This window comes from Plecotus auritus, assembly GCF_963455305.1.
Source record: "Plecotus auritus genome assembly, chromosome: 5".
NCBI lineage: Eukaryota > Metazoa > Chordata > Mammalia > Chiroptera > Vespertilionidae > Plecotus > Plecotus auritus.
Window position 1 is genome coordinate 60,455,561 of NC_137776.1, and position 27,604 is coordinate 60,483,164.

The window sequence follows — 27,604 nt, forward strand, 5'->3', positions numbered from 1 at the left end:
AAATGAGTGGTTACTTTGACACAGAGTATGTAATCAATTCTGCCAACATTAATTAATGCTAGCTGCTAATGATTCTCCCTCTTTCCATCCTTTAAATTATTTTTTTTCCAAATGCAATTAAATAATAACATTCAGAACAGGCATTTGCATGTCCTGTCTTCCCGGATTCACATTTACAATGTGACGGGGTTTAGATTTCAAGACAAACATGACTCTTGGACATGCAAATTAGCATTGGCCTTCAGGCTCAAATTTGAATAAATTAGGTCAGGAATAAAATAAATGAGCCTGCCAGCAAGTAGCTTTCCTAAAATGATGTGACTACTTGATATTTAATCTTCGCTGCATCTCCTTGATTACTGTAATTTCTTTGCATCTATATCCCCCCTTCCTTCTGATTCTCCTCACATTACCCTCCTCCCTTCTCTGACCCCATGTAAATTAGGCCTCCTGGCTGACCTTCCAGGGCTACAAAGTCTGGCTTGCTCATGGGCCTTAGTAACTAAGTCACAGGGACTTGAGAAACCGTTTTCTGGACTGTTCTTCTCCCTGCTGGAATGCTCTTTTGTCCTCCCCACACCTTTTCATCAGACTAACACCAACTCATTTTTCAGGTGTAGGCTTAGGTCACTTCCTTCAAAAGGTCTGAATTCAAGAGGGGGTCAGGGGGGATAAAAAGGCAGCGTAGGTAGGTGAGAGTAAATTTCCCCCGGCCAGCTTTTGACCTAGTTTTTGACCCATTCTGATTTCTATTTAGAGCCAAAATAAGGGACTATACACTGGCAATGCCCTAGACTCCTTTTCTAACATTCATCTTACTTTTTGTAATTACTTTTTGTTTGCCTATGGCCCTGATTAAACATAAGCTCTATAAAGTCAAGAGCATTGTTCACTGTTGTCTCCCCAGTTCTAGCGTTATGCCTATCGCATTATAGATACTCAATAAAAATGTAACAAATGAGTGAATACTTCCATAGAATTGCCATAGGGCAGACATCTGCAAACTACAATCCATGGGCCAAATTCAGACTATCTTTGTAAGTAAAGTTTTCTTGGATCACAGCCACATTCGTTCATTACATGTTATCTATTGTTGCTTCCATACTACAAAGCCTTAAATACTTACTATCTGGTCTTTTATAAAGCACAGCCATATCCTTCTGGGTTTTTATAAATTTCAGTACTGATCAACATGGGGTTAATTTAGGAGATCCACCTAGGAACCCAAGGTGGGCTCTGATGACTGACCTTGGTGGGTCAGACACTTTTTATTTTTTAATTTAATAAATCTTTATTGTTCAGATTATTACAATTGTTTCTCCTTTTCCTCCCCATAGCTCCCCTCCACCCGGTTCCCACCCCACCCTTTGCCCTTACCTCCCCCCACACTGTCCTCATCCATAGGTGTACAATTTTTGTCCAGTCTCTTCCTGCACCCCCTATACCCTTTTCCCCCTGAGAATGATCAGTCCACTCCCTTTCTATGCCCCTGATTCTATTATATTCACCAGTTTATTCTGTTCCTCAGATTTTTAATTCACTTGATTTTTAGGTTCACTTGTTGATAGATATGTATTTGTTGTTCATAATTTTTCTCTTTACTTTTTTCTTCTTCCTCTTCTTTAAGAATACCTTTCAGCATTTCATATAATACTGGTTTGGTGGTGATGAACTCATTTAGCTTTTTCTTATCTGTGAAGCTCTTTATCTGACCTTCCATTCAGAATAATAGTTTTGCTGGGTAGAGTAGTCTTGGTTGTAGGTTCTTGCTATTCATCACTTTGAATATTTCTTGCCACTCCCAACTGGCCTGCATAGTTTCTGTTGAGAAATCAGCTGACAATCGTATGGGTGCTCCCTTGTAGGTAATTAACTGTTTTTCTCTTGCTGCTTTTAATTTTCTCTCTTTGTCTTTTGCTCTTGGCATTTTAATTATGATGTGTCTTGGTATGGTCCTCTTTGGATTCCTTTTGTTTGGGGTTCTGTGCGCTTCCTGGACTTGTAAGTCTATTTCTTTCACCAGGTCGGGGAAGTTTTGTCATTATTTCTTCCAATAGGTTTTCAGTATCTTGCTCTCTCTCTTCTTCTGGCACCCCCATAATTCTGATGTTGGTATGCTTGAAGTTGTCCCAGAGTCTTCTTACACTATCTTCAACTTTTTGGATTCTTTTTTCTTTTTTTTTGCTTTTCTGGTTGAGTGTTTTTTGCTTCTTTGTATTTCAAATCTTTGACTTGATTCTTGCATTCCTCTAGTCTGCTGTTGGGTCTCTGTATAATATTTTTTATTTCAGTCAGTGTATGTTTAATTTCTAGTTCAGCCGTGGGCAAACTATGGCCTGCGGGCCGAATCCGGCCCGTTCGGCTGTTCTATCCGGCCCGCGGAGCCGAAAGAGCGGAGGGTTCTCTTGCTCTCCCCTCTGCTCCTTTACTTTGAATTTATATTAGTTCACACAAACACTCCATCCATGCTTTTGTTCTGGCCCTCCAGTCCAGTTTAAGAACCCATTGTGGCCCTCGAATCAAAAAGTTTGCCCACTCCTGTTCTAGTTGGTCCTTTTTCATATCTTCGAGGGTCTCGTTATATTTATCGGCCTTTCCTAGGATATTCTTGAAGAGCCTTATAACCGTGGTTTTGAATTCTATATCCAGTTATTTGTTTTCCTCCATTTCTTTCATTTGTGATCTGTTTCTTCGTCTCCCCATTTTTCACTGCTTTCCTGAGTTGGTAGAGTAGCTTTGTGTGCTAGGTTTCCTATATGGCCCAGTGGGTCAGCCTCCCCAGTTAACCAGAGGTGGACACTCTTAGTGTACCCCTTTGTGGACTGTGTGTACAGCCTTGTTGTAGTTAAGTCTTGATTGTTGTTGGTATCACTGGGAGAAATTGACCTGGAGGCCAGTTGGCTGTGAGGATCAGCTGTGTCTACGCTGGGAGAAGTTCAGTGCTGGAGACAGCCTTATAGGATTAGCCTTGCCAGATTGCAAAAGCCTCTGTGCTCAGCTTGGAAGGGATGAAGTCTCAGGGCGGGGCAGACAGTCTTGGCTTCCCGTCGACCCTGCCCTTGCGCTCGAGTCTCCAGACCTCTGCCTTCCGCGGTTCCCGAGTTTCCGCCTTACAGTCCAGATTCCCCCCACAAGAGCATGGGTCCCCAGGGGCTTGCCCGGAACTGCGGTTCAGTGCAGTCAGAGCTGGGGTTCAGTGCTGCCAGGAGCTTCCCACTCCCTTCCACTAGGGATAGCCTGTGGTAACCTCCGCAGTCAGTCTTTGTGCACACTCTCGCCTCCAGACCCCTGCCGCCGTGGCTCCCCTGAGTCTCCGAGTCTCCGTGTGCCTTTCTCTCTACCTGACAGTCCAAACTCCCCCTGTATGAGCCTGGGTCCACAGGGGTTCACCCGGAACTGAGGTTCAGTGCAGTCGGAACTGGGGTTCAGTGCAGTCGGGGGCTTCTTTCCCCCTCCCGCCAGAGAAAGTCAGCCAGGCACTCTGCCGCCCTTCCTCTCTGCGCGCGCGTGTCTCCGTACCTCAGCTCTTTGCAGCTCCTTCTCCGTGAGCTTCCCTCTTTCCTTCTAGTTGTAGAATTTCCACTCAGCCAGCTTTCCTGCGGTTCTGGATGGTGTCTGTTCTATCTTTTAGTTGTAGTTTTGAAATTGTTGTGCGGGGCAGCAGTTTAGGTGCTTACCTATGCCGCCATCTTGGTTTCTCCCGACACTTTTTAAATAAGTCAAACAAGTGGCTCCTTGAATTATTTGAATAGGAATAGGAATCCTATCTAATAAAGAGGGAATATGCTAATTGACTGCCCCGCTCTCAAAGATTGCAGTGCCCACAGCCAATAAGAAGGGAATATGCTAATTGGCTGCCATGCCCTCAAAGATGGTGGCGCCCACAGCCACAAGATGGTGGCACCCAGTTCCCTCAGCCCCGCCTGGGTGGCAGGTGAGCGGCAAGGCTGGGCCCGCCCCCGGTGGGCCTGGCCGCTCCGCGCACCTGCCTCTGGAGTCCCCAAGTCCTCTCAGCCCCCAGCTGCCCAGGCCAGCCCAAGGTGCAGGCAAGCCTCAGATGGTGACTTCCCAGCCGCCCAGGGCCACCCGAGGCTCAGGTAACCAGGGCTGGCTGAGGCTTGCACTGCCGGCAGTGGCAGCAACAGAGGTTTGATGGGGTGTCGCCTTCCCCTGATTGCTGGGTTGCCTCTTGCCCCTGAGGGCTCCCAGACTGTGAGAGGGGCAGGCCGGGCTGAGGGACCCCCCCCCCCCCCCCCCCCGCTACCTCCTGTGCATGAATTTTCATGCACCGGTCCTCTAGTAAGAAAATGATTGAGAAGGAAGTTGAAAATGTGGGCATCAAAATGATATCTTGCTAATATTTAGATGTGTTAGGACGTGTGTATCCTAGTTAAGATCTTTCAGAGGCCAAAAGAAAGGCATCAGGAAGGATATCTCATCTAACACTGATGCTAACCTTCTCCTCTGTCGGGATGGACATCTACAGAAGTCCTTTTACTTTAATCCCATTTCTGAGCACCTCGAGTGGACTTTATTCCTGGACCACAGTTGTAGGAAGAGCCCAGTCTTTCTAAATATGTCTGTTTCTTGGGGAAGCATGGCCCAGCCACCTGAAGCTCCATGATCCTAGACAAGTCATTCTCTAGTTTTTTGTTTGAGGATTTCTAAAGGTCTCTTCTTGCTCCAAAAATGTGTAGTTCTCAGACAAAAATCTCAGCCCTTTTCAGAATTTTCATTCTGCCCTGTCACTCTGTCAACCAAATGTTCTAATTACAATGCTCTGTCTGTATTTGCACATGGTGACATGACCCCTCACATGATCTGCTCCTGAAGAACAGGTTGAAAAAATAACTTGACCTCAGCTCAAGGTGGAAGCATAAAGAAGGCCCTGCCCAGAGGCCTGACCAGCCAGGAGGCAGGGAGAGGGGAAGCTCTGGGAAAACCTGAGGAAGCTCTAACTGGCCCTTCCCTAAAGGCCCAGCATGGTCTGTTCTGGTGTGTTGACGAGGAAAAGAAACAGCCAAGAAAAAAGATGCAGTCACCAACATGAGCTGAAAACAATGTTTTCCTATGAAGTGTGCTTCACTGACAAATGAGGCAATTAGTAGTGATTGTTTCTTTTTACCTGAAAGCACTTGTTTCTGTCACTTATGAAATCTCAACACCTCAGAATTTACTGTAACTCTCAAAACTTTCTCTTATCCTGAAAACATATTCCTTAGCAATTCTTCCACTCTTCCTCACAAGAACACCCAAGTCCACTCCAGTTTTCCATGGAGAGGGGGAAAAAAAAGGAAGATAAAAAGAAAATATTCCTTTAATTTCTTTAAATGTCCTCAAGCTGAGCTTCCCGACACTCCTTAGCCCATCTGGATTTCTGCTGGGTTCGGGGAATGTTGGTGTATTTTGGCAGCTGCTTTGCATGGAACAATCCTTGGGATTTAACAGTAGAAATCAAACATCTCACCTATTCCCCCTGATGTGCCCATTCTGATAATGGTGACATCACAGCACTGGGCATGGTGCAGTAATTTGATGAGTTCATGCAGCATGATCGAAATGGAGGGGATCCCCATGCCATGCTGTTGAGAGAAAGAGAACGTCACTCTACATCTCACAAACTGATATATACACAGGACATATTTTCTTTCTTCATTACAAGTTGACAGCCCTCAGAGAAATTTACATAATCATCATGACTTTGCCAAAGCTGGGGAAACCGTAAGTCAGCTCTAACGGACGCCTACATGACACGCTGATAGATGTGCTCATCTGCAAGGACCAGCGAGCGGCAGCTCCCTGCCAGGCAAGCTGGGAGCAGCCTGGTCATCGGGAGCAGAACGAAGGTGGCCCACGATGGCACGGTGTACTGGTGTCAGGGCAGTGCCACTGCTCGTCTCCCCACTGGGCTCTTTCCACTGAGCCTGCGAAATAGAGTTTTTTTCCCAAGGTTGATTTGATATCGAGGAAATACAAACTTGGCTGCCAGGTGGTCATCCCTTTCCACCACACTAAGTGAAATTATAAATCCGCGGCATTGCTCTCAGGTGGCCTTGCTCATTTGCTGCTAATTCTGTGTGAGCTCTGGAACATACGGAATAGACACGTGGGTTCCATCCAGATCCAACAATGTAGAGTGGATAGTGAATGTGCAGGTGAGGGTAAATTGCAACAGGTCACAACCATACTGGTAATCCCGGTGTGCCTCAGCTTTTGGAAGGGGACAGTCAATGTCACCAAAAGAGGGGTCAACAAGAGGATTTGGCAACTCCTGGTGATCAATATGTTCTAATAACTCTCCAGAACTATCCTTCATGTGGAATTGGTAGTGGCTGGAGCTGAGTTCAGAATCAGAGGCCATTTTATGCCCAGCCTCGCTTCAGATGGTCACGTGTGTCCTAGTTCTACCCGTGGGCACAGAGACTTGGTGTGCTGGAAGCACCAGGGTCATCTTCGCAGCAGGTGAGGTCTGCCACTAATTGTCTCCTTAGCAAATCAGGAAAATCCCTGCAGCCAGGACCGTGGTGTCCTCACCTGAGTTCCCTCCCTCTCGTCATCAAGAATATGAAACCATGACAAATTTGAGCCTCTGAGGTTCCCATATTCAGTTTCCATGGAATATGTCCTGACTTCCAAAAGCATTGTAAGTCTCCTGGAGACATGAGTCAAACCTGAATTAATTTGTATGTCCAAGATGAACACGTTTGGGCTTTGGCACTGACTCTGCCACTAAACAGCAAACTCTCTAAATCTCATTTGCTCAGCTGTACATTAGGCAATGAACCATTAGTTGATCTATTAGGTTCCTTCTAAATTAGATATGTGATAGGTTTATAATGATCACTTATTATGTGACATGGTAGTAAAATGACAAATGGGCTTGTGTGTTTCTGCTAAACTCTCTCTCTCTCCCTCTCTCTCTCTCTCTCTCTCTCTCTCTCTCTCTCTCTCTCTCTCTCTCTGTCTCTGACACACACACACACCTCAGCTGCTGGAAAGACTTTTCAAAGAAGGGGCCTACATTGGAAATCCTCTGTATGCCTAGTGGGGCCCATTTCTAATTGTCTGACCTCTGGGCGTGATCTGTAATTCTGTAGCTCTTTTTTCCTGACCAGACCGCAAGATCCATTTACTGCTGTTTTTATATCTTATTCTTAAGTTTTACTGCTTGTTTACAATAATTTCACAGTTTTAGAAACCTTATTTTTTGTTCTCACCCATTCATTGTGCAAGAGAAAAAAAAGACAGTTGTAGTCTAAATGTCAAACAAAAGTTAGTAAGACAAAATTTGCCTAGATCAAACAATATTGAGTTTCTTTCCAGTGTAGATATTCATAGTTGTTGAATGAACAAATGAATTGATTTTCTCATGTGAGCCCAAAGCAAGTTTAAGCATTCTTGACCCAGAGGGGAGATCAACTTAGAGGCCCCCTGGGCGTTGGGTAATTTTCCCTTCTTTACTCCAGGCTTCCAGCCATGGTCATCCATCCCTCCCTCACCAGGTACTTAGAGTAATCAAGGGTTGCTGGCTCTTCTCTGGTGCAGGAGTCACGTATGATTCGGCTCCTTGGAATGTCACACTCTGCAGAGGACTCTTCCTCGTTCCATAGCCTGGCTCTGCCCTTTATGAGGACTGCAGTGTCCAGCCATGTGACACACTTATTGTTCCAGAATACAGCCCCGTGGCAGAGACACACTTAGAAAGGCAAGCTCCGTGCACATACATATCCACTGCCCTCTGGGTGTGCTACCAAGTCCAGGAGGGAAGTGGTCCATGTGTTCCTTAAAACTGCAAGTCAGTCCACTTCCATTTTGTCTTAGGACACTATATGTCCATAGCTGTCAGCATAGTCTAAATACAGGGGAGCAATTCACCCCAGCTCTGTGGAAACGCATTACCAGCTTTTCAGCCGGCTTATTGCAGTGTTAGACGGCAGCCTTTGGCAATCCTGAAAATTGGCCCCCGTATACTTAAAGCTCAACATTCCCAAAGCTGGAGAAGGGACAGAGGAGAGGAAATTACTGGTGGCTTAATCGGTCACAAACTAAAGAGAGGAAGTGTGCTTTGAGGGTTTTTCCCCCCTAATGTGAGTAGCTAAGTGGTAACTAATAAACTAAAGTGACACCGAATGCTATGTTCTACCCCTGGGACTTTTTCCAGAAAAGAATGTCGCACCTGGAAACTTAATTTAATTGTGTGAGAAGGCAAAGCAGGAGGGGAAAAGAACCCCAGTAACAGAAGCTCCCTTTTTTTCTGCGAGCCCTGATGGCTACCAGAGTGCAGGCGTGGAGTACTTACGCTGATGGAGAGCACGGGGCCGATTTTGTACATGCAGTATCTGTCTGTCCCGGCACAGATGTCCTTTATGTCCTCTCCGCTGTCCTGCAACCTGAGCTCCTTATGCATAAACACTGCAAATGCTTTCATTCTGTTGGGGCTCCCACCAACGCAGACAAACTGTTAATAAAAAGTAGCAATCACATGCCTTAATGACTGGGATCAGAACCGAGGGGCAGCTTTCAATGTTAATGATTTTACTTTATTTTTTAGTAACTTAAGAGTATGTGTAGAGCCCTAACCAGTTTGGCTCAGTGGATAGAGCGTCAGCCTGCGGACTCAGGGGTCCCAGGTTAGATTCTAGTCAAGGGCATATAACTTGGTTGCGGGCACATCCCCAGTAGGGGGTGTGCAGGAGGCAGCTGATTGATGTTTCTCTCTCATCAATGTTTCTAACTCTCTCTACCTCTCTGTAAAAAAATCAATAAAATATATATTTTTTAAAAAGTATGTGCAGATATTATGGCTTATGTACCTGAGTTAACTAATTTGCATCATTGACCTGTAAATAAGACACACAGTTTGCTGTGCTTAATTAGTAAAGAAAAAGATCATCACGAAATCAAAGCAAGTGTTGCTTCCTGGTGTTTTAGTTCACAGGTGACATCAGCAGCCTCCTGTTGGGCATTAGCAGGCTAAATGCTTGGTAAGTAAATACTGAGCATGGGGAATGCAAATCACATAGCAAAAGGGGAACTATGAGGTTTAGATATGTTTCTTCATCCCACATCCCCAGTCAGAAGTTTTTATTGTAAAATGTGCTGTTAGCTTAAAGCTTTACAAAAATAATCACATCAAAAACTTCCCAAGTTCTCACTCAGAAGAAATTCTCCTGGAACAAGCCTTATTGTGGACTGGAAATCTCGCTACAGCATTTCATCAGCTCCAATAATTTGGTTTTGATTTATTCACATTTTAACATCTCTGAAATTACAACAGGCATGGCAGTCAAGAGTATCGCATCTAATAAAATATGGTTATAAAATTGTCTTGGAGGCACTTGTGCAATAGCCTATTAAAGGTCCATGAGGGATGGGAGAGGTGGATGTGGGAGAGGATCAGAATGGCATCCCAGCAGCATGGATGAACTTCCAGCGTGGTGGGTACCAGGAGTCAGCAGTGGGGAGGATGCGCAGCGGCAGGTGTCAGAGGCCCGAGGAAGCACAGCCATCAGGGCATCTAAGCTAGGCGGGGAGGTGCACAGAGCCTGCAGAAGCTCAGTCACAGATAAGGCAGCACAGTGGTGAAGAGCCTGCCCTTGGAGATAAATCTGGCTTTGCACCCAAACCCCATCACTGGCTAAGCAACTTGCATAGTGTTTCCCATGTCATCTCAATGTGCCTCAGATTGTCATCTCCAACGTAGAAAACACAGTACCCTTTGGATGGTTTTGTAAGGAGAAAATAGGGTCAACTATGGCAGAGGACATCGCACAAGGCCAGGTGCCTTCTGAGCATTCGACAAATGAAGTACTGTTTGTCATATCGTGTAGCCGTTTCCTGGCCCTGCTCTTGAGCTGGTTTATTGTTTCTGTATTGCAGACCTTAGTACAAAAGAAGCTGGTTAAAGTCCAGTGAGAAAAGGGCAGTTGGTGGTGCCTGACTGATGTGGGCAGCACGAGACAGAGAGGATCAGAAGGATTACTGGTGAGGTTACACACAGGGAGAAAGAATATCTGTCTAAGGAAATACCGAACTGAGGTTGTAGAGTAGGCACCCCCATTCACAAATGATTTACTATGAGTATTGGGTGGTCTGGTTACATGATGTGTTCTGTTTCCATTTAGCAATATTCCAATTTCAACTATGGGATGTAATTATCCCTTTATCCGCCCTCTGCTTCTCTTCTATCCTCATTTTTGTCTTTTTTGTGGCTTCTGATGAGTTTCCCTGATGGGGCTTAAAGTTGGTAATGAACTGCAGTGGAAGTGAGTCATACAGCATACAGGCTGGCTAGCAAAGAGAGTACGACCATGGTCTAATGTGAGTTTTTAAGTTATTATTGATTACTTCTAAAAAATTTTCCCTCTGTTGGTATGGACAATTAAGACTAAGCTCAAGTTCTAAGTCAAAGATGGTGTGTGTGTGTGTGTGTGTGTGTGTGTGTGTGTGTGTGTTCCAAAATACAGTAGTTTGAAAATAACCTCATTGTGTGGTGCCAGTGAATGTAAATTACAACTATTCAGATTGACCATAAAACCAAAAACAGATGTTAGAATAGCTTACAGTTTGAATTCTTCTTTGAACTCTAGATATTGCTGTAATCAACAGGAATTTCTGAATGCTTCTAGTGACATAAAGATAATAGGTATAGACAGAGGATTTTCATTCTTGAAGCCTTACCTTTAAATCAGACATACTAAATATCACCCCCAGCCACAATTTTAAGTCTGGTTGCCTTAATGAGAAGTAAAATATGGCTGAGGACCACCAACCAGCACTGACCTTAAGAGATGCTTACTGTGATTTATGTCCAAATGAAATTATCATTTGTCCTGGTTTTAACAAAGAAGATAAAAGTGCATTGGAAGAAGTCTGAAGCACTACAAAAATGTGTTAAGTACTTTGCTATAGGCTGCCAGTATTAACTGACTTTCAAATATGCCTAATATCTCAAAAGACTTACCTTTGCCATGTTGTTATTAACCTGGTCCTATTGCATCTTGGGAATAATGTATGTTTACAAAGGCGTATAAACACTTTTAAAATGTGTATTATAGAGTGTTATAGGGTAAATTCTTTTTTATGTTGCTTGAAATTTCTAGGGAGAGATTAGAGGTTATGATAGTAATTTTATAAAAGACATATTGGAGGTTGAGTTTGAGTAGATAAGGTCTAATGCTCCTCCACTATATTTTTAAATTTTGATGCATTCCAGTCAGTATGACAAAGTCACCAAAGCTATTTCTCCTTCTTTCTGGGAATACAACTAAACTCTACTTCCCAGCCTCCTTTCCAATTAGATAATGCCATCTTCCTCAGTTCAGCCACTAGAATGTGAGCAAAAGTGATGGGTGCCACTTCCAGTCCTAGCCCATAGAAATCTCCCATTGATGATCCTACAGATTGTCTTCTCCCATCTGCTGGATGGGTGTTGACACTCAGAGAAAATTTGTAAGTCACTGCTCAAAGGTGACAGAGCATCAAGATGGAAGGAGCCTGGGTCCCTGAGTCATCAGTTGGAGGAAAGCCACGTATCAACTGGGAACACCCATTTTTTTGTACTTGATAGAAATAAGAAATAAACTTACATTGTGCTAAGCCTCTGATAGTTTGCAGTACCAGCTAGTGAAAACTTAAAAAAAATATAGTAAGAAAATAGGAATAATTGTCAAAATCTTTAAGGTTGAAGTTTTATACACCCATACTTCTCCTTTCCTTGGAAGATAATGCTTTAATAATGAAGATCATCTCTGTGAAGGCAAGCCTGAGTTTTCAGGTTCTGATGGATTATGCTCCCTCTTCTTAGCTAGGATTGCTGCCCTGGAGTTAACTAGAACTAAGATATTGAACCTAGCATGTTCTCATTCAAAGATAAGAATGTGGCTGAAAAAAAGGCAAGTTTCTGAGAAAACATCTGTAAATATAAATCAGACTTTACCTGCTGCCTCTAAAAGAATCCTGGCATAGGTTAAAGAGCCAGTTCTGATTATTTAGAACTACTTCCCAATCTACACACACACTTTTGCCCACTATCCATCAAAATGGGCCAATCAATAGAGTTGTCCTCTGGTAGGACAAAACAGGTTCTAAACTAGAGTATGCCCTTTTACTCAAAAGAAAATCTGCTGAAGGCAGTGACACCAGGTGGACAGTGAGTTTTTAAGGTTGGATAGTGGTTCTGACAGATGGAGCCTGAGAATAAGTGCTGATGAAAATCTAGTCAGGTGGAGCAGTAAAGACTCGTTTCCTGGGATTGTAACAAAGATGAGGCAACTCTGCATGTGTGTGTGTGTGTGTGTGTGTGTGAGAGAGAGAGAGAGAGAGAGAGAGAGAGAGAGAGAGAGAGAGAGAGAGAGAAATTTATGTTTTAGACATTATTTTCATGTCTAAAACAAAGCTTTTGACCCCAATGATTTTCCAGAAACTAACATTTAGAGCACCAAAATGCAGTGCCTTTTTTTCAAATAGAGAAGAGCCATTACTTTTTTCATCAGAGAAACCTAAGGTTTAATCTCAGCTCTTTCACTTACCAACTGTGTTATGCCTATTACAGTTATAGTTAGCTAGATGATAGATATAGGTATATATAGATATAGATTTATGTACAGATATGTAGATGTAGTGCTGTAACATATTTATAATAATACATTTATAATACATGTACAGGTATATATGTTATAACACTACATATATGTTTGAGCCTCAGTTTTTTCATCTGTATAATGGGGATAATAACAACTATCTTAGTAGCTATGGGGTTCAAATGATATACCATACTCATATGCCTAATACAGAGTCTGATGCATGGAAAGTACTCCATAAATGGTAGATGAGAGATACTTACCTAGATATGTATATAATAGAAAACTTCCTATCTCAAAAATCTATCTTGAGTCTTTCTAATTTATTAATTAGATGTGTACCATGGTTTATTAATTATTATGAGTCTTTTAATTAATTGGAATATCCCCAAATAATGGTCCTGGGAACATCACTGTGAGTCATGAACATCAAATCTAACATTTGAATTCAGGTAGTCTGGTCAATGAGTATCATAGATAGCCTTTATCAATGGTTCTTGGAGCATAATAATCAGAAACATCAGTAAGGAGAGATGTTACATTGAGAAGATGAAGCTAATATGGAGAGAAGCCTCTAAAAGGCTAGGAGCAGCAGACTGGCGGGGAGTGGGGAAAGGGGTGGGTCATGTCAAATCAGCCCACACCCTCAAAACATTGTGCCCTAGGAGAGTTGGGAGGGGAGGAAGCAATTTAGCTCCCTCTGCTAATGAATATCATAGGTTTATTTCTTCTCTTTATCCTTTCCTTTCTTCTTCCTTTCATTTCATTCCTTTCATTTCCTTCCTTCCTTCCTTCTTTTCTTCCTTCCTTCCTTCCTTCCTTCCTTCCTTCCTTCCTTCCTTCCTTCCTTCCTTCCTTCCTTCCTTCCTCCTTTCCTTCCTTCCTTTCTTTTTCCTCCTCCTTCTCCCCTCCTTCTCCTTCTAGCCTCCTTCTCTTCTTCCTCCCCTTTCTTCAATGACCCCTCCTAATTAGTGGACTATTCTCAGTTACTGTGACTCAAAGAATCCACCTAGTGCAGTGGGTAAGAACCTTGGGAAAGCGTGGTCCAAGTCCTAGCTCTGCCACTGGATATTGTACCTTATTAACCTCCTTTGACTTTCCTGGACTCAATTTCCTTGTTTTATGGAGGAAATAAATAAATATCTGCTACCCTGCCTAAAAGGGCTAATGCAAAGATTGAGTCAGTGGATGTGAAAGGTTTTTTGCTTGCTTGTTCGTTCTTGTAATTGCTAAAGAAGGGAGTAAAAGTTAGATGAAAACTGCATGATTCTCTCCTGGTGGGACTGTGAATAGGCAGAGGCCTTTTGAAAAACAAAAATTATTTTAAAAGTGTATTCCCTTTTACCACTTAAGTGAATAATTCCAAGCAAATAGATTTAAATATGAAAAAGTTTCAGGTCCAAAAATATCCATTTCAATGGTGTTTATAATAGAAAATACTTTTACATAAAGGTCAAAAGTAGACTATATAATGTGTGGCTCAGTCACTTGACACCCATAAACAATGTGTCTCTAAGAAAATGACATAATATGGGGGAAATGTTAATTACATAAAGTGAAGTAAAAAATTTAGGATGCAATTATATAATTCCAACTATTTTAAAATCTATTTATTAAAAAGGATTGGGGGAAAAGAAAATAGGTTGATGTCTATGTTTTGGTGGTAGGAGTTTTTTTAAGGTGTATTTTTAAAAATTATTATTTTATTTTTTTATATTTTCCCAATTTTAAATAATGGCCATGAGCTGCTTTTATTACATACATATATATTTAAGGTACAGTAAATATTAGAGAAGTACAATTTCCCTAGCAATATTCCATAAACAATTTTCTCATAACATTTCTTATGAAATAACAGAAACCTTAATAATATGAAATACTGAATAATAGTTCTTTTCAAAATAGCATTGTTAATTTTGTTGAGTTATGCCATGATTTAATAAAATGTGAATTAGTGATGTTAGTAGATGTTAAACAGTGAACTGAATCATAATGAATTCTCAGCACCCAGCAGTATTGTCAATAAAATGGTATTTATCTCTAGGAACTAGAGCAGCCCAATAACCATGCATGTATTAGATTTAGTTTGGGAACCTTGATATCTTGTTGGAATGAAAACAATTGTTCGAGATATATACATTCCAAACTGCTTCAGAGAATGAACATCAGTTCCTAGTGGGACCTCTGACATTTCACTAGCTGAATGAGTAAAGTTTATGATGAGAAAATAAAAAAATACATATCAGCAAGGGAAACACAATAGCTTTTCCTAAAGTTAGAAATACTTTTACCTTTACATCCCCAAACATTGCTGGTAGGTTGTGTGTTTTTGTTCCTAAATCCAAGTGATAGAGAATGTCTTCATCCATAGAATCCAGGTAAGGATTTTTAACATGAACAAAACTTTTTCTGGGAAAAATAATATAAAAAAAGATGTGAAGAAATTTAGAGAGAAAGCCTATGATAATTCCTAGCCTGAATATTGGACACAAACTTTCATTTAGAATTAAATGACTTATGAAGCAAATATTATTATTTTTTTTATAATATATTTTATTGATATTTTACAGAGAGAGGAAGGGAGAGGGATAGAGAGCTAGAAACATCGATGAGAGAGAAACATCGATCAGCTGCCTCCTGCACACCTCCCACTGGGGATGTGCCCGCAACCAAGGTACATGCCCTTGACCGGAATCGAACCCGGGACCCTTCAGTCCCCAGGCCGACGCTCTATCCACTGAGCCAAACCGGTTTCGGCAGCAAATATTATTATGATATTATAATAAAAATAGCAGCACCACTAATCCTATCTAATAAAAGAGTAATATGCAAATTGACCATCACTCCAACACACAAGATGGCTGCCCCCATGTGGTCAAAGATGTCTGCTCCCATGTGGACACAAGATGGCTGCCACAAGATGGCCTGCAGGGGAGGGCAGTTGGGAGGGACCAGATCTGCAAGGGAGGGCAGTTGTGGGAGATCAGGCCAGCAGGGGAGGGCAGTTGGGAGGGACCAGGCCTGCAAGGGAGGGCAGTTGGGGACAATCAAGCCTGCAGGGGAGGGCAGTTAGGGGTGACCAGGCTGGCAGGGGAGGAGTTAGGCATCAATTAGGCTGGCAGGGGAGTGGTTAGGGGGTGATCAGGCTGGCAGGCAGAAGTGGTTAGGGGCAATCAGGAAGGTAAGCAGGCAAGCAGTTGGGAGCCAGCAGTCCTGGATTGTGAGAGGGATGTCTGACTGCCCGTTTAGGCCCGATCTTACCTGGGCAGTCGGACATTGCTTGAGGGGTCCCAGATTGGAGAGGGTGCAGGCTGGGCTGAGTGACACACACCCCCGTGAACGAATTTCGTGCACCGGGCCTCTAGTAATAATAATAATGGCTAATATTTTCTGTGCACATGGGCATAACCTTAAGCATGAAAATTGCACACTGCCATAAAAACTATGTATAGTTTTAATTCCATAAACATTCTATTAGGTAAGCAGTATTAACAAATGCAATTTACAAATGAAGGAGCCAAAGTTGAGAGTTGCAGAAGTTGAGAAATTTAAGCAAGATTTTACAACCAGTAGATTACGTAACAGTCTTTTCTACCCAGGTCTGTCTGGCCCTCATGGTCCTTTTCTTTCTTTGCATGGGAGGCTGTATACCATAGGCTACTGGGATCTGTAGTCAGAATGCCTGGGTTCCACCACCAGTTCAACCATATATGTACTTATTGTGCAGCCTTGGGTAAGCTATTTTACCTTTGTTCTTTGAAAGTTTCCTCATCTGTAAAGTGGGTATAGTGAAAATAATAACTGCTTTGCAAGATTGTCCTGAAGCCTATATGAGCCTAGCTGGGCTACTGTCCTTCCTCTTTCTCATAAAATAATGCAAGATGGTGAGCTGACTGCTGCTGTAGAAATGACCTTAAGTCCATCTAATTCATATTTATAAGGCACATCATCTTCAGTCTTTGGAATTATAGTAGTGATTACATACAACTTTAATCATTAGTGATAATCATTACCCCATACCACCGCGGGTCAAGCTGTCTCTGCCAAGAACTATCTGACTTTTTCACTCTATGTGAAGAAATGTAAACGCCTCTACACATTTTAACAAAACTCTTGTGTTTTTCTATATTTCCAATGATGTTTGCTCATTAAAAAATAGTTTGCCGAAACCGGTTTGGCTCAGTGGATAGAGCGTCAGCCTGTGGACTGAAAGGTCCCAGGTTCGATTCCGGTCAAGGGCACGTACCTGGGTTGCGGGCCCATCCCCAGTAGGGGGTGTGCAGGAGGCAGCTGATTGATTGATTGATGTTTCTCTCTCATCGATGTTTCTAACTCTCTATCCCTCTCCCTTCCTCTCTGTAAAAATATCAATAAAATATATTTTTTTAAAAAATAGTTTAAAAACACTGGTGCCCAGGACCCACTGAATTTAGACTCTGAAAAATATTTTTGAAATCTTCCCAAGTGATGTGATGTGCAACCCAAGTTGAGAATCCCTCTTTAGGCCTTTGTTCCTGAAGCATCCTTCCCCTTTCCCTCCATTGTTCACATGTCAGAATCCTACTCATTCCTCAAGGTCAAATTTAAATATCACCTCCCCCTGAAGGCTTTTCCAAGCATCTTCCCTCCCTAGTCAGTATGAATTCCCACCCCACGCTGTGCTCCTAAAGCATATACTGTATTTCATGTTAAGGCTGATAGATAGCACTTCAAGGGTTAATTTTCTGTCTCTCCAGAAAAATTGTGAATTTTCTCATGCAAGCTGTCTCATATATCTTTTTTTTAATCCCCAAGTCTTAACAAATTTTATTTGTTAAATTTAATTTAATGTTTGGGAAGTGGAACAGAATACTATTAATTTTCTGCTCAAAAACACTTAGGGTAACAAATTCTTAATTAGTTAGTGGATCATGGCTGGTTTAAAAAAATAAAGCATTCCATGAGGTTAACACACTTTACTACTTCAGAACAAGCCTCAAAGTCCCCAAGCAAAAGGACACCTCCTTTCCTCTCCTGGTGACAGGCAAGAGGACATGCAGCAGTGATCCCTTGTTGGAAAAAGTGTGTCGATTCACCAGCAGCATTGCCATGGAGGCTTGTTAGAAATGCAAAATCACAGGACCTCCTGAATCAAAAGTGGCCTTGTAAACAACTCCTATGTGACTTCTGTGCACATTACAGTTTGAGAAACATGCCATCCACTTTCTCTTCCAACTTCTCTCACTTTTCTGCTCGACTCTGCCAAACTGCTTTCCCTCTCTGCAGCTTCTCCTTTGGATTCCCAGCTGACTCTATAAATCCTTACCCAAGAAGAGGTGATTTCAAATTCTAACTCCATATCAGAATCACGTGCGGTGCTTTGAAAAGCACTGGTACCTGAGCCCACACCTAGAAATTCTGATTTATATTGTCAAGAAACATGGGCCTTGGTATTTTTAAAATCACTGATGTATTCCAGCTTTCCTGTCTTCAAAAAGAAATTCTCAAACCATTAACTATATTCTCATATTCATTATAATAGTCCTGCTAATTCATTAGGACTATTCATTATAATAATCCTGTTCATTATTTAGTTTTCCTTGATGGTCTGTTTCAATAGCTAATGATCCCTTGGTCAGAGAATTGGGTGAGGGGCATATCTATAGAAGGTTTGTATCCCTTTGGGCTCACCAAAAGCACTTCTAAGATGATCCCTCTAATTAATACTTGCCAAAGGAAAGATTAGTTTGGGGTATTATGCCAAATTCAACCCAGTATGATTCTGCCAATTGCAATATTTCAATCTTTCCAAAATAGGTAATTTTTATTAAGTAGACTATGTGTGCTATTTGGTCCTCAACCTTGTTTTGCGTTTTCTTTCCTTTCTCTAAAATGTGGGCCAAAGGTGGTATTGGGAATACATTCTTTTAGCAAGCCATGACATAGCATGGTCAGTATTAGACACTGGTAACCAGAGAAAAGTGCTGTCTGAGAAGAAGTCTTTCTATTTACCACTACCGTCATCTTCATAATTTTTCCTTTTCTCTTTCCTTGGCATTCCTGAGCAAATGAACATGGTAGAAGACTACCTTTGTCTGGGATGGGTAAATGGAACATTTTCTGGAACAATGACATGTGGAGGCTCTAAGCAAGGCATCTGATACAACTTGGTGAATCAGAGGGAATGCACAAAAATTCCTTAAGCCTCCTGAAGATTAATGCTCATTATGTTCTGTGAACCTGGGGCAAGAATTGGAGCTAAATTTGCAGACAGTTTTGGCAGATTTATGTCTACCCCTGAGATGAAGAACATACATGGAATTTTAGAAGTGAATTCTATGTAAAGTTTATCACAAAGTGTATGGAATTACTTCATAATATGCTACAACACAGTTAAATCCCCCTTAGGCACAGGGAGGCCCCTTAAATCATTTCTCAGATATTTCAGCCCATGGTCCTGGAATTAAAGGCTGAACTGCAGGCTGAACTTTGAATGTGTTCACTCATGCAGATTGGTTAATCTTTTGCATGTTTTTTGGCTTTACTTTCTTCTTCTTTTTTTTTTTTTTAAAGGAGAGAGGTATAATTGATGCATTGCTCCACTTTCTTAGATGAGCCAAATTCCCCCAAGAAGCAAGGAATGAAAATATCACTAAGAAGACAATTTGCATTGTATTTATTTTGTTTTGTATTATGAGCTAAGTTCCAACTACATAATCTCTAAACGTAAGACATTTACACAATGATAGAGGTTGATCTTCTGAACATTTAATATAAAATCCAAAGAACATCCATCTAATCAAAATTACTTACCCAACATATGTATTCTGGTCAGATCTCATGGATTTATTGGAAGCAGCTAAAATCGAAGTCATACTTTGTAGTGTGTGGATAGTCACTCTTCAGTTGATGTCAGGGAAGAAATATATAGTCAGCTGCTATTAAATTATAGGTGAATCATAATAGTTCAATTCCAAGTTGGAATGACAGCCTCCCTTAAAACTTATGTTTTCTTCTGAAATCAATAATGGACTTTTATTCTTAGCAAACCTCCCGACCAATTCAAATAACATCCTCTTGACCTAGCCTTTTATACTACAGCCCCGCTCTCACAGCAGCTCTTCCCTAAGAAGATAGGCCCCCTTTGAAGGTGTGTCGTCCTAGCTCTATGACGAGGTTGGTTAGCTTGCTCACTGTCGACAGGTGCGCCTTTCCCTTCCTCTGGCCTTGAGCCCAGCATGGGTCTGGTGTGGCACATGACTTATTTACTTTGGGACAACGGTATGTGAATCCGAGTCCTCCACTGGTTTCCACAGGAACTCCACCATGTCATCTCAAAAACGTGCCCAGTACACGGGAGAACTTTCAGTTCCCAAACATTTTGTTTTCTCACCCCATCCTACCCCTCATCAACTTGTTTCCATTCTATGTTCACAAGTGAGACAAACATGCGAAGTCATGACCCCAGAGTGCCTCTTCATCTGAACTCTGCCCATTCAAATTCACACAGAAGGTCTGATAATTAAACAAAATCTGTTTCCCAGGGCTTCATTAAGCTAAAAACCCCAGGCTGCCCGTGAAATCCAATGGAGCAGCTGTTGGAGGTCAATCCAAGTAAAATAACAAAATAAGACCTAATATTTTCAGAAAACAAGTCTCTCTTTGAAGAAATCCACCAATTTACTGCTTTTTTCCTGCTTCTTACTGTACAATTTTGGGATGGACAAATCTAGAAGACTTTCAAGGAATTTCATCCTGTTTTTTTTTTTTTTTTTTTTTGTCTTTTTATTCCCAGCTCCCATGGCAATCAGCTGAAGTTCTATGCTGGTGAGAGCTTTAAGGACATTTGTCTCATGGCTTGCAAGCAAACCAGCGCTTAAAATGTTCACAAATGCCCAAACAGCAGCAGATACAAGGCATTTCATAATGTGCTTGAATTTCTCTGTGAGAGTGTGCATCACAGTCAAGAAGCAAATGCACATCTTAACTGTGTTAGGAGATACTCCTCTTCCTGGTGATAGTCACTTTGGACAAACTCCTTGAATTCCATGCTGGCCTCCTTCAGTCCATCTTTGCCAACTAGCAAACTTGACAAGAAGGAAAAAGAATAGGAAACTAATATAGCACTCCAAATCTTGCTACTGCGACTACCAATTAGACATTTGTATCTTTACCTAAAGTTATCCAAAAATACCCAAGAAAACAAATCTTGGAAAAAGCAATGACAACTTTGAGGCAAAATAAGCCTGAACCTGTGTGTTGTTTGTATAACTTGGAAGAGTAGGTCCTGTTTCCAGTTTATAATAATAATATGTCTCTTATCTCATGGCCCACCTCAAAGAGTTCTACCTGCTGCCCCTTCTCCACAACCACTGGCAATTTTGTGATTCAACATGCCCACCATCTACCACGGGAGCTTCCTACGTTTTTTAATCCTCACCTGAAGATATATTTATTGATATGAGGGAGAGAGAAACATCAATCGGTTGCTCCCAAACACCCTGACCAGGAATTGAACCTGCAACCTTTTGGTGTGTGGGACAATGCTCCATCCAACTGAGCAACACTGGCTAGAGTGGGAGGCTTCACACTTTTATTTGGTCTATTTTTATTTTATCTCTAAATTTTTTTTAGGGTATAATGACAAAATTCTAGTCTGGCATTTACCTCTGGCTCTGACAGGTGAAAGTGTTAGCTATTAGGTAAGTGTTAAATCATTAATTACTCCAGTGAATTATTTAGACTAATTAACATGTCTCTTCCCAGTGCAAATTCTGTCAGTCAATGATCTTGATCACCAACAGTGCCAGGGGACACCAGCAACCTTTTATGGACCCCATAAAACAACTCCTGAGGACATTAAGGCAAGTGGTCATCATTTGGGTGAAATGAAGAATAGTCTTGCAGAATCTGTGCAAGTAGAGTACTGATGAATGTCCTCTGGGTAATCCGAAATTATTTTCCCTAGTTTTCAATCCTTTCACGGCTCCATCCTACTCTTATGGTAGGTTGTTGCTCAACATTTTTTTTTATTGACTGTATTGCAAAAGTTCAGTCACCTGAATGATAATGGAGAGTGGTCTCATTTTTAGAGAGCATGCAACATAGAAGTACACAAGGGAAACTCATGCCCAGCCCATGGGAGACACAGGGGGCTTCTGGAAGGATGGGATGTCTGGGTTGCGTCTTTTTTTTTTTTCTTTCAAATATATTTTATTGATATTTTACAGAGAGGAAGGGAGAGGGATAGAGAGCTAGAAACATCGATGAGAGAGAAACATCGATCAGCTGCCTCCTGCACACCTCCCACTGGGGATGTGCCCGCAACCAAGGTACATGCCCTTGACCGGAATTGAACCCGGGACCCTTCAGTCCGCAGGCCGACGCTCTATCCACTAAGCCAAACCGGTTTCGGCTGGGTTGCGTCTTGAGGAAAATGTAATCCTGAAAAATATAGCTGAGGGTAGGGGTGGGTGAATATGAGAGGCCTGTGCTCCTGGTCCAGGGAACTGTGTGTAAAATGCATAGAGGTGACAGAAAAGTGTTACATTTAGAGAACTATTAGTAGCTCTATGTGGTTTTACTTCCACATATTGGCACCAGAACATCTCAGCCAGGGCCATAGAGGCCTTCCGTTTTTGAGATTTCTGCTACATTAGACAATCAAGAAAGGCCAACACAGGGTTACGCTGGTTACAATATACACCTGAGTCCTAGTAGTCTGTTTTTTGGTAAATGGAGACTCCACATAGGAGATGTCCTACTTACCACACATTAAGTGAGTATTAAGCACCTGCTATGAACTAAGTGTTCTTGTTCAAAGTGGCATAATAATATAGGAGACTGGTCCTTGTTCTCAGGGTCATATTTCTGGCAGCTTTCAAATGAAAAGGATTTAATGTACAACTGCTCTGGCTGCTCTGGTGGCCTTTCTTATTGGGATTACGATCCCCACGGTGTGAGAAAGCTTGCATTTCCTGTTCCCCAGTGGCCGGCCGTAACCAACGCCAGTGCTTCAGTGAGTCAAAAGGCCCCTCGGAGAAGTTGGTGGAGACATCTGTGCCTCAGGTGGTTTGGTCACTTAAGACTGAAAACACTTGGCTTCTGAAGATGCTTGACCTCAATTTTAAGATGTTTCTGTTCTTGATGATGTTGGAAAAAAGGAAATGGGAAGCACAGGATATCAAACAAATTCAAGAAAAGCTTTTTGTTTTTTTAAGTGAAGCATGATATTTGGAATCAATAGCATTAAGAAATAAAATTTAAAAGCTCTTCTCTAAGTTCAAAACAAAACAACTTGGAATAGAAATCTGAAGGACAAGAAAGAATGCCCGTGACAATGGTGATCGACTCGGCATTGCACTGGGCCAGGCTCTGGACAATCTCATTCACAACAGCTCTGTGAGATAGTTCTTGTTATTTTTTTCCATTTTCAGCAGAGGATGTTAGAAACCAGAGAGGTGAGATGAGGTGCCTGAGATCCTACAATGAGTTAGCCCAAACCAGAATTCAGACCTAGTTCTGTCCAGCTACAAAGCATGGGAACTTTTTCTATTCCACCAGTGTCTTTATTTTTATTTTGTTTTTAAAAATTTCATTGATTTTTAGAGAGAGGGAGAGATAAAGGGGGGCTGGTGAGAGAGAGAAGCATCGATTTGTGATTCCACTGATTTATGCATTCATTGGTTGATTCTTGTATGTGCCCTGACCTGGGATTGAACCTGAATTCTTGGCGTATTAGAATGATGCTCTAACCAACAGAGCTTCCAGGCCAGGGCTTACCACTCTTTTTAAATGTTGGGTTTCTTTAAGGAAGACAATAGTCCAAGGAGAATGGCATCAACAAGAGAAGGAAATTCGATCTGGGTCTTAAAGGTGAAGTCGGACTGGGAGGTGAGGAGTGTCTCTGTAACACCTCACTCTGCGGGTCTGAAGGGTTGTTGACTTCATTCATTTATGGAAAAGGGGTGCATAACTAAGCCATGGTGGGGGTGTTACTTGGATGCTACTGAAGAAAATAGCCCCAATGTTGATTACAAAATCATCTCGTTGCCAAAATTTAAATTCATCTTTAAACTGTTCCCTAAACACACTTAAATGTACAGTGTAGCTCATCTCAAGCTTACCACTTCCCTATGATTTTACCCACAAAGCTGGATTTGATTCAACACCCTGCCTGCAGCAAGTGCTGTCTGCTCCTGAGTGGCCCCTGCAAAGGGGATTAAAGGCACTGGCCTGCGAGTCTGCTAACTGCCCGTGAGTCATCCATTCCAGTGACGTCCTGCCCTGGAGACCCTGTAACGTCCTGCCCTGGAGATTAAAGCCTGTGTTTGTCTTTTTAGCACCAGATGAAGAAGCCCCAACGTGAACGTGAAATACCCTGGGAAATCTGTTGGAAAGAAGCTCGGAGGGCTTGACAAACCTCACCCTGAAATGAGAGGAAGGCCTGTTTTCCTTGGAACTAAGGAAGGTTCAGTCCTAACCTCTAACAAAATAAAACAAAACAAAACAACAACAAAAAAGAGGTTATTACTGCTGCTGCCCAAGAGGGTTCAGATGGGAAAATAATGCTAATCCACCGTGGAGGTGGTGAGTTCCAAGCCCAGAAAGTCACAAAATTTCAAAGCTGACTGATTCTAATTTGGGTTTGGCTGAGTGACAGATAGCAGTGTGCTTTATGATACTCTCCTAACATTACTCGCTGCAATACTTGGAGTTAAACATTAATTTTTTTCTAAAGAAGTAGAAAACCTTGAGTACATAACCACGGTCACATCCACATTTCTGTTAATGCTTCACCTCAGGAATGTCATGACTTTTCAGAAGTGTGACTCCTTTGAACACTTCACCTTGGATTCGCATTTCATTTTCGGTTGTGATCATGGTTGGTGTTTCTGAGACTATTTTTTGTTAGTCAGTATTCTGTAAATTTTAATTGTGAAATAGTTCAAACATATAGAAATGTGAATCTGTAACAGATGCCTGTGCAGTTGCCACATGAATTTAACAATTGCTAACTCTTTGTCATATTTAACACAGACTTTTAAAAAAATTTATTAAAGCCCTGCCCACCTTCTTTACCTTTAGATTACTTTTTAAAAAAATATACAGAGAGGAAGGGAGAGTTAGAAACATTGATCAGCTGCCTCCTGCACGCCCCCTACTGGGGATGTGCCCACAACCAAGGTACATGCCCTTGACCGGAATCAAACCTGGGACCCTTCAGTCTGCAGGCCGATGCTCTATCCACTGAGCCAAACCACTTAGGGCCCTTTTGATTGCTTTTGCCCTCTCCCCACAGGTAAACACTAGCCTGAAGTTGGTAGATATCCTTCTGAGGACCATTTAAACACTATTAGTTAAAAAAAATTAAATGTATTTGAATGACGTTGGTTAATACGATTATATATGTTTCAAGTGTACAATTCTACGATACATCATCTGTATACTGCACGTGTAAAACTATTACTTTTCAGTATGCACTTAGTAAGTGTGTATAACTACATGAGCAGATTCCACGGTCCCAGTCTAGTGCATGGGTTTCAGATCCAGGCCCCGCCTCCTGCAGGCCAGGACCATGAGCGTGCATCCTGCAAACCAGCTGCCTTGGCAACAGGGTCGACTCCAAGGTTGATCCTCACTGGGCCACAATGACGTCAGCTGGCAAGCTGACATTCTTTGTTTCTGAACCAGGGCTGCCCTTGCATACCTTACAGCTCACTGATGCTCACTTTTACACAACAGTCTTTGGTTTACTTTGGAAGAGATGTCCACGTGACTCAGTATTCCCTGTCCTTTGCACATACTTTGCTTAATAAGCAAAGATGATACTGTAAAAATTAGAGGAGTTTTTGAATTGACTTGGTCCTCAGGCAAAATAAAAACATAGTTCAGTATTAAGAATATAGGAAAGGGCTCAAATTTTTCTTTAAAATAGCCTTGATTTTCGTTAAGCACTAAAAATAGCCTCTGTCTCTAAAGAATTGACACAAGCAGCTTTTGGACTTATGATCATGTCTTTCCAATATCAGCATTTCACGGAATTCTGCTCTATTCTGTAATTTACTTTTATGAGAATGCATCGATGCCTTTATGTGCCCAGTAATGCTTGGTATCTATGTCTCTAATTCATTGGACACGCAACAACACTGCAAATCAACACTTAGAATCGGACACAGCATGGCACACTACTACATTTTTTAACGTCAAATTTCACTTGAAAATATTTTAAAATAAATGCCTTTCAGTCAATAATTTTTAAATGTTACAACATGTGGTTTTCTAACAAATAGTCCAGGTTCCTGGATATTTTTCCTTCTTCTCATCAGAACCTGGCTCTCTCTCCTTTGTTGGAGTGAGAGAAGGGTCAGGGGAATAAAAAGCAAAAATGTTCCACGCCTAATTTTAATTCTCTTCTTCTTTGCCTTAATCCCTTCTTCACTCCCACACCAATGAGATCACAGTCTGGTGAACAAGATGCAGAAGCTGGAATGTTGGTAATAGTGTCACAATTCGGTTTCAAAGTTGAAAAAATATTGCAAAGTTTGGCAAGTTTTTATTTGAGTTGAACTAGCTAAGGAAGAGAACTATGGCCCTAATAAACTTGAAGAGAGAAGAGCATCGAGATTTATAAGAATAGACCAACAATATACCAAATGATGTATTGTCCTGGAGTATAATCAGTGTGTGGATGAATGGAAAGTCATCATATTTAGAGAAAAGCCATATTCTTGGCTCTGGAAGCAGAAAGAAACAGTGAGCACAATTCTATCACAGAATATGGATGCTGTCTTGTTTCAAAATTGTAGACTAACAAATTGCACCTTCAGAGGCAATATGGTGTACTGAAAAGATAATTCTTTTTAAGCCAAATGGACTCATATATCATTGGACAAGCTCATCATCTTTCCAAACGTTACTTTTTGCTATTTTTTCCCTAGTAAAATGGAAATAATAGTAACTACCATGCAGGAGTATTGGGAAGATAAAATGAAAAAATATATTAAATACCTGGTTTATAAGCACATAATAAAGGATGAAAATTATTATTTTAATAACATTTATTATCTTAATATCTCAACATACTGTAAAAAATATGGAACATGCAAATAAAGAAATGGGAAATGGAATCTGAATCTCTTAGTCAAAGAAGAGAGCTTGAAGGGGAGAGTCCAGGAGCGCTCGGGGCTGCGGCCAGGCGTGTGTCTGTGGCTGTACTGTCTCTAAGCCAGGCTCTGCCACAGAGTCAGACTTCGCACACAGCTGCTGATTACAATGAATGGCCTGGATGGCTCTGTGCAAGTAGTGCCTGGCAAACAGGAAAGTCATTCCCGTGATACATTTTGCTGAATGCAGTTAGCTTTCCATTTATCCACACTGATTATGTGCAGGGACAATGAATCAGGCGGCCTGTAGCTTCCCCTCTCTCAATGACTGACACATTCTAACTCATTTGGCCTTTCTCTGCTAGATGCACACTCATTGTTGGAGAGTGGCAGGTAGGGAAGAAAATATTGGAAAAGCTTTTTTTTTTTTTTTCCAAATCTTTTTCTTAACATATAAATGAGATTCTGGATGTATATTCAAAGCATATAAAATCAGGATTTGGAAGAGCTATTTCTACTCCCATGTTCATTGAAGCATTAGTCACAATAGCCAAGACATGAAAACAACCTAACTGTCTCGTGATAGATGATTGAATACAAAAGTGGTATATACATACAATAAGGGAATATTATTCAGCCTCAAAAAAGAGGGATCTCCTGCCATTTGCCACAGCATGGGAGAAACTGAAGGAAATCATGCTAAATGAAAGCCAGGCACAGAGAGACAAATACTACAGGATCGCACTTAGGTAGATTCTAAAATAGTTAAACTCAGAAGCTGAAAGTAGAATGGTGGTGGCCAGGAAGGGAAGGAAGAAATGGAGAGTTGTTGGCCAAGGGGTATGAAGTTTCACTTATACAGATAAATAAGTTATGGAGATTCTATGTGCAACAATCTAACTATAGTGAACACTGCATTGAACACTTGAAATTTGCTAA

General features: G+C 41.6%; 1 protein-coding gene across 5 annotated transcripts in view; it reads right to left on the bottom strand.

Moving 5' to 3' along the window:
• Nucleotides 1-19,862, bottom strand: part of UPP2 (uridine phosphorylase 2) — a 35,315-nt gene extending 15,453 nt beyond the window's left edge. The window contains exons 1-5 of one of the 5 annotated variants that reach the window (XM_080671266.1): nucleotides 19,374-19,626; nucleotides 15,843-15,942; nucleotides 14,873-14,990; nucleotides 8,300-8,458; nucleotides 5,468-5,582 (exon numbers count right to left, since the gene is read on the bottom strand). In XM_080671266.1, coding sequence (XP_080527392.1) covers nucleotides 5,468-5,582; nucleotides 8,300-8,458; nucleotides 14,873-14,990; nucleotides 15,843-15,942; nucleotides 19,374-19,380 — 499 coding nt within the window. In that variant the 5' untranslated portion in view covers nucleotides 19,381-19,626. Of the gene's footprint in view, nucleotides 1-5,467; nucleotides 5,583-8,299; nucleotides 8,459-14,872; nucleotides 14,991-15,842; nucleotides 15,943-19,373 lie in introns of all 5 variants that reach the window. The other 4 variants (XM_080671264.1, XM_080671267.1, XM_080671265.1 and 1 more) reach the window with 4 other exon arrangements.
• Nucleotides 19,863-27,604: the final 7,742 nt, after the last annotated feature.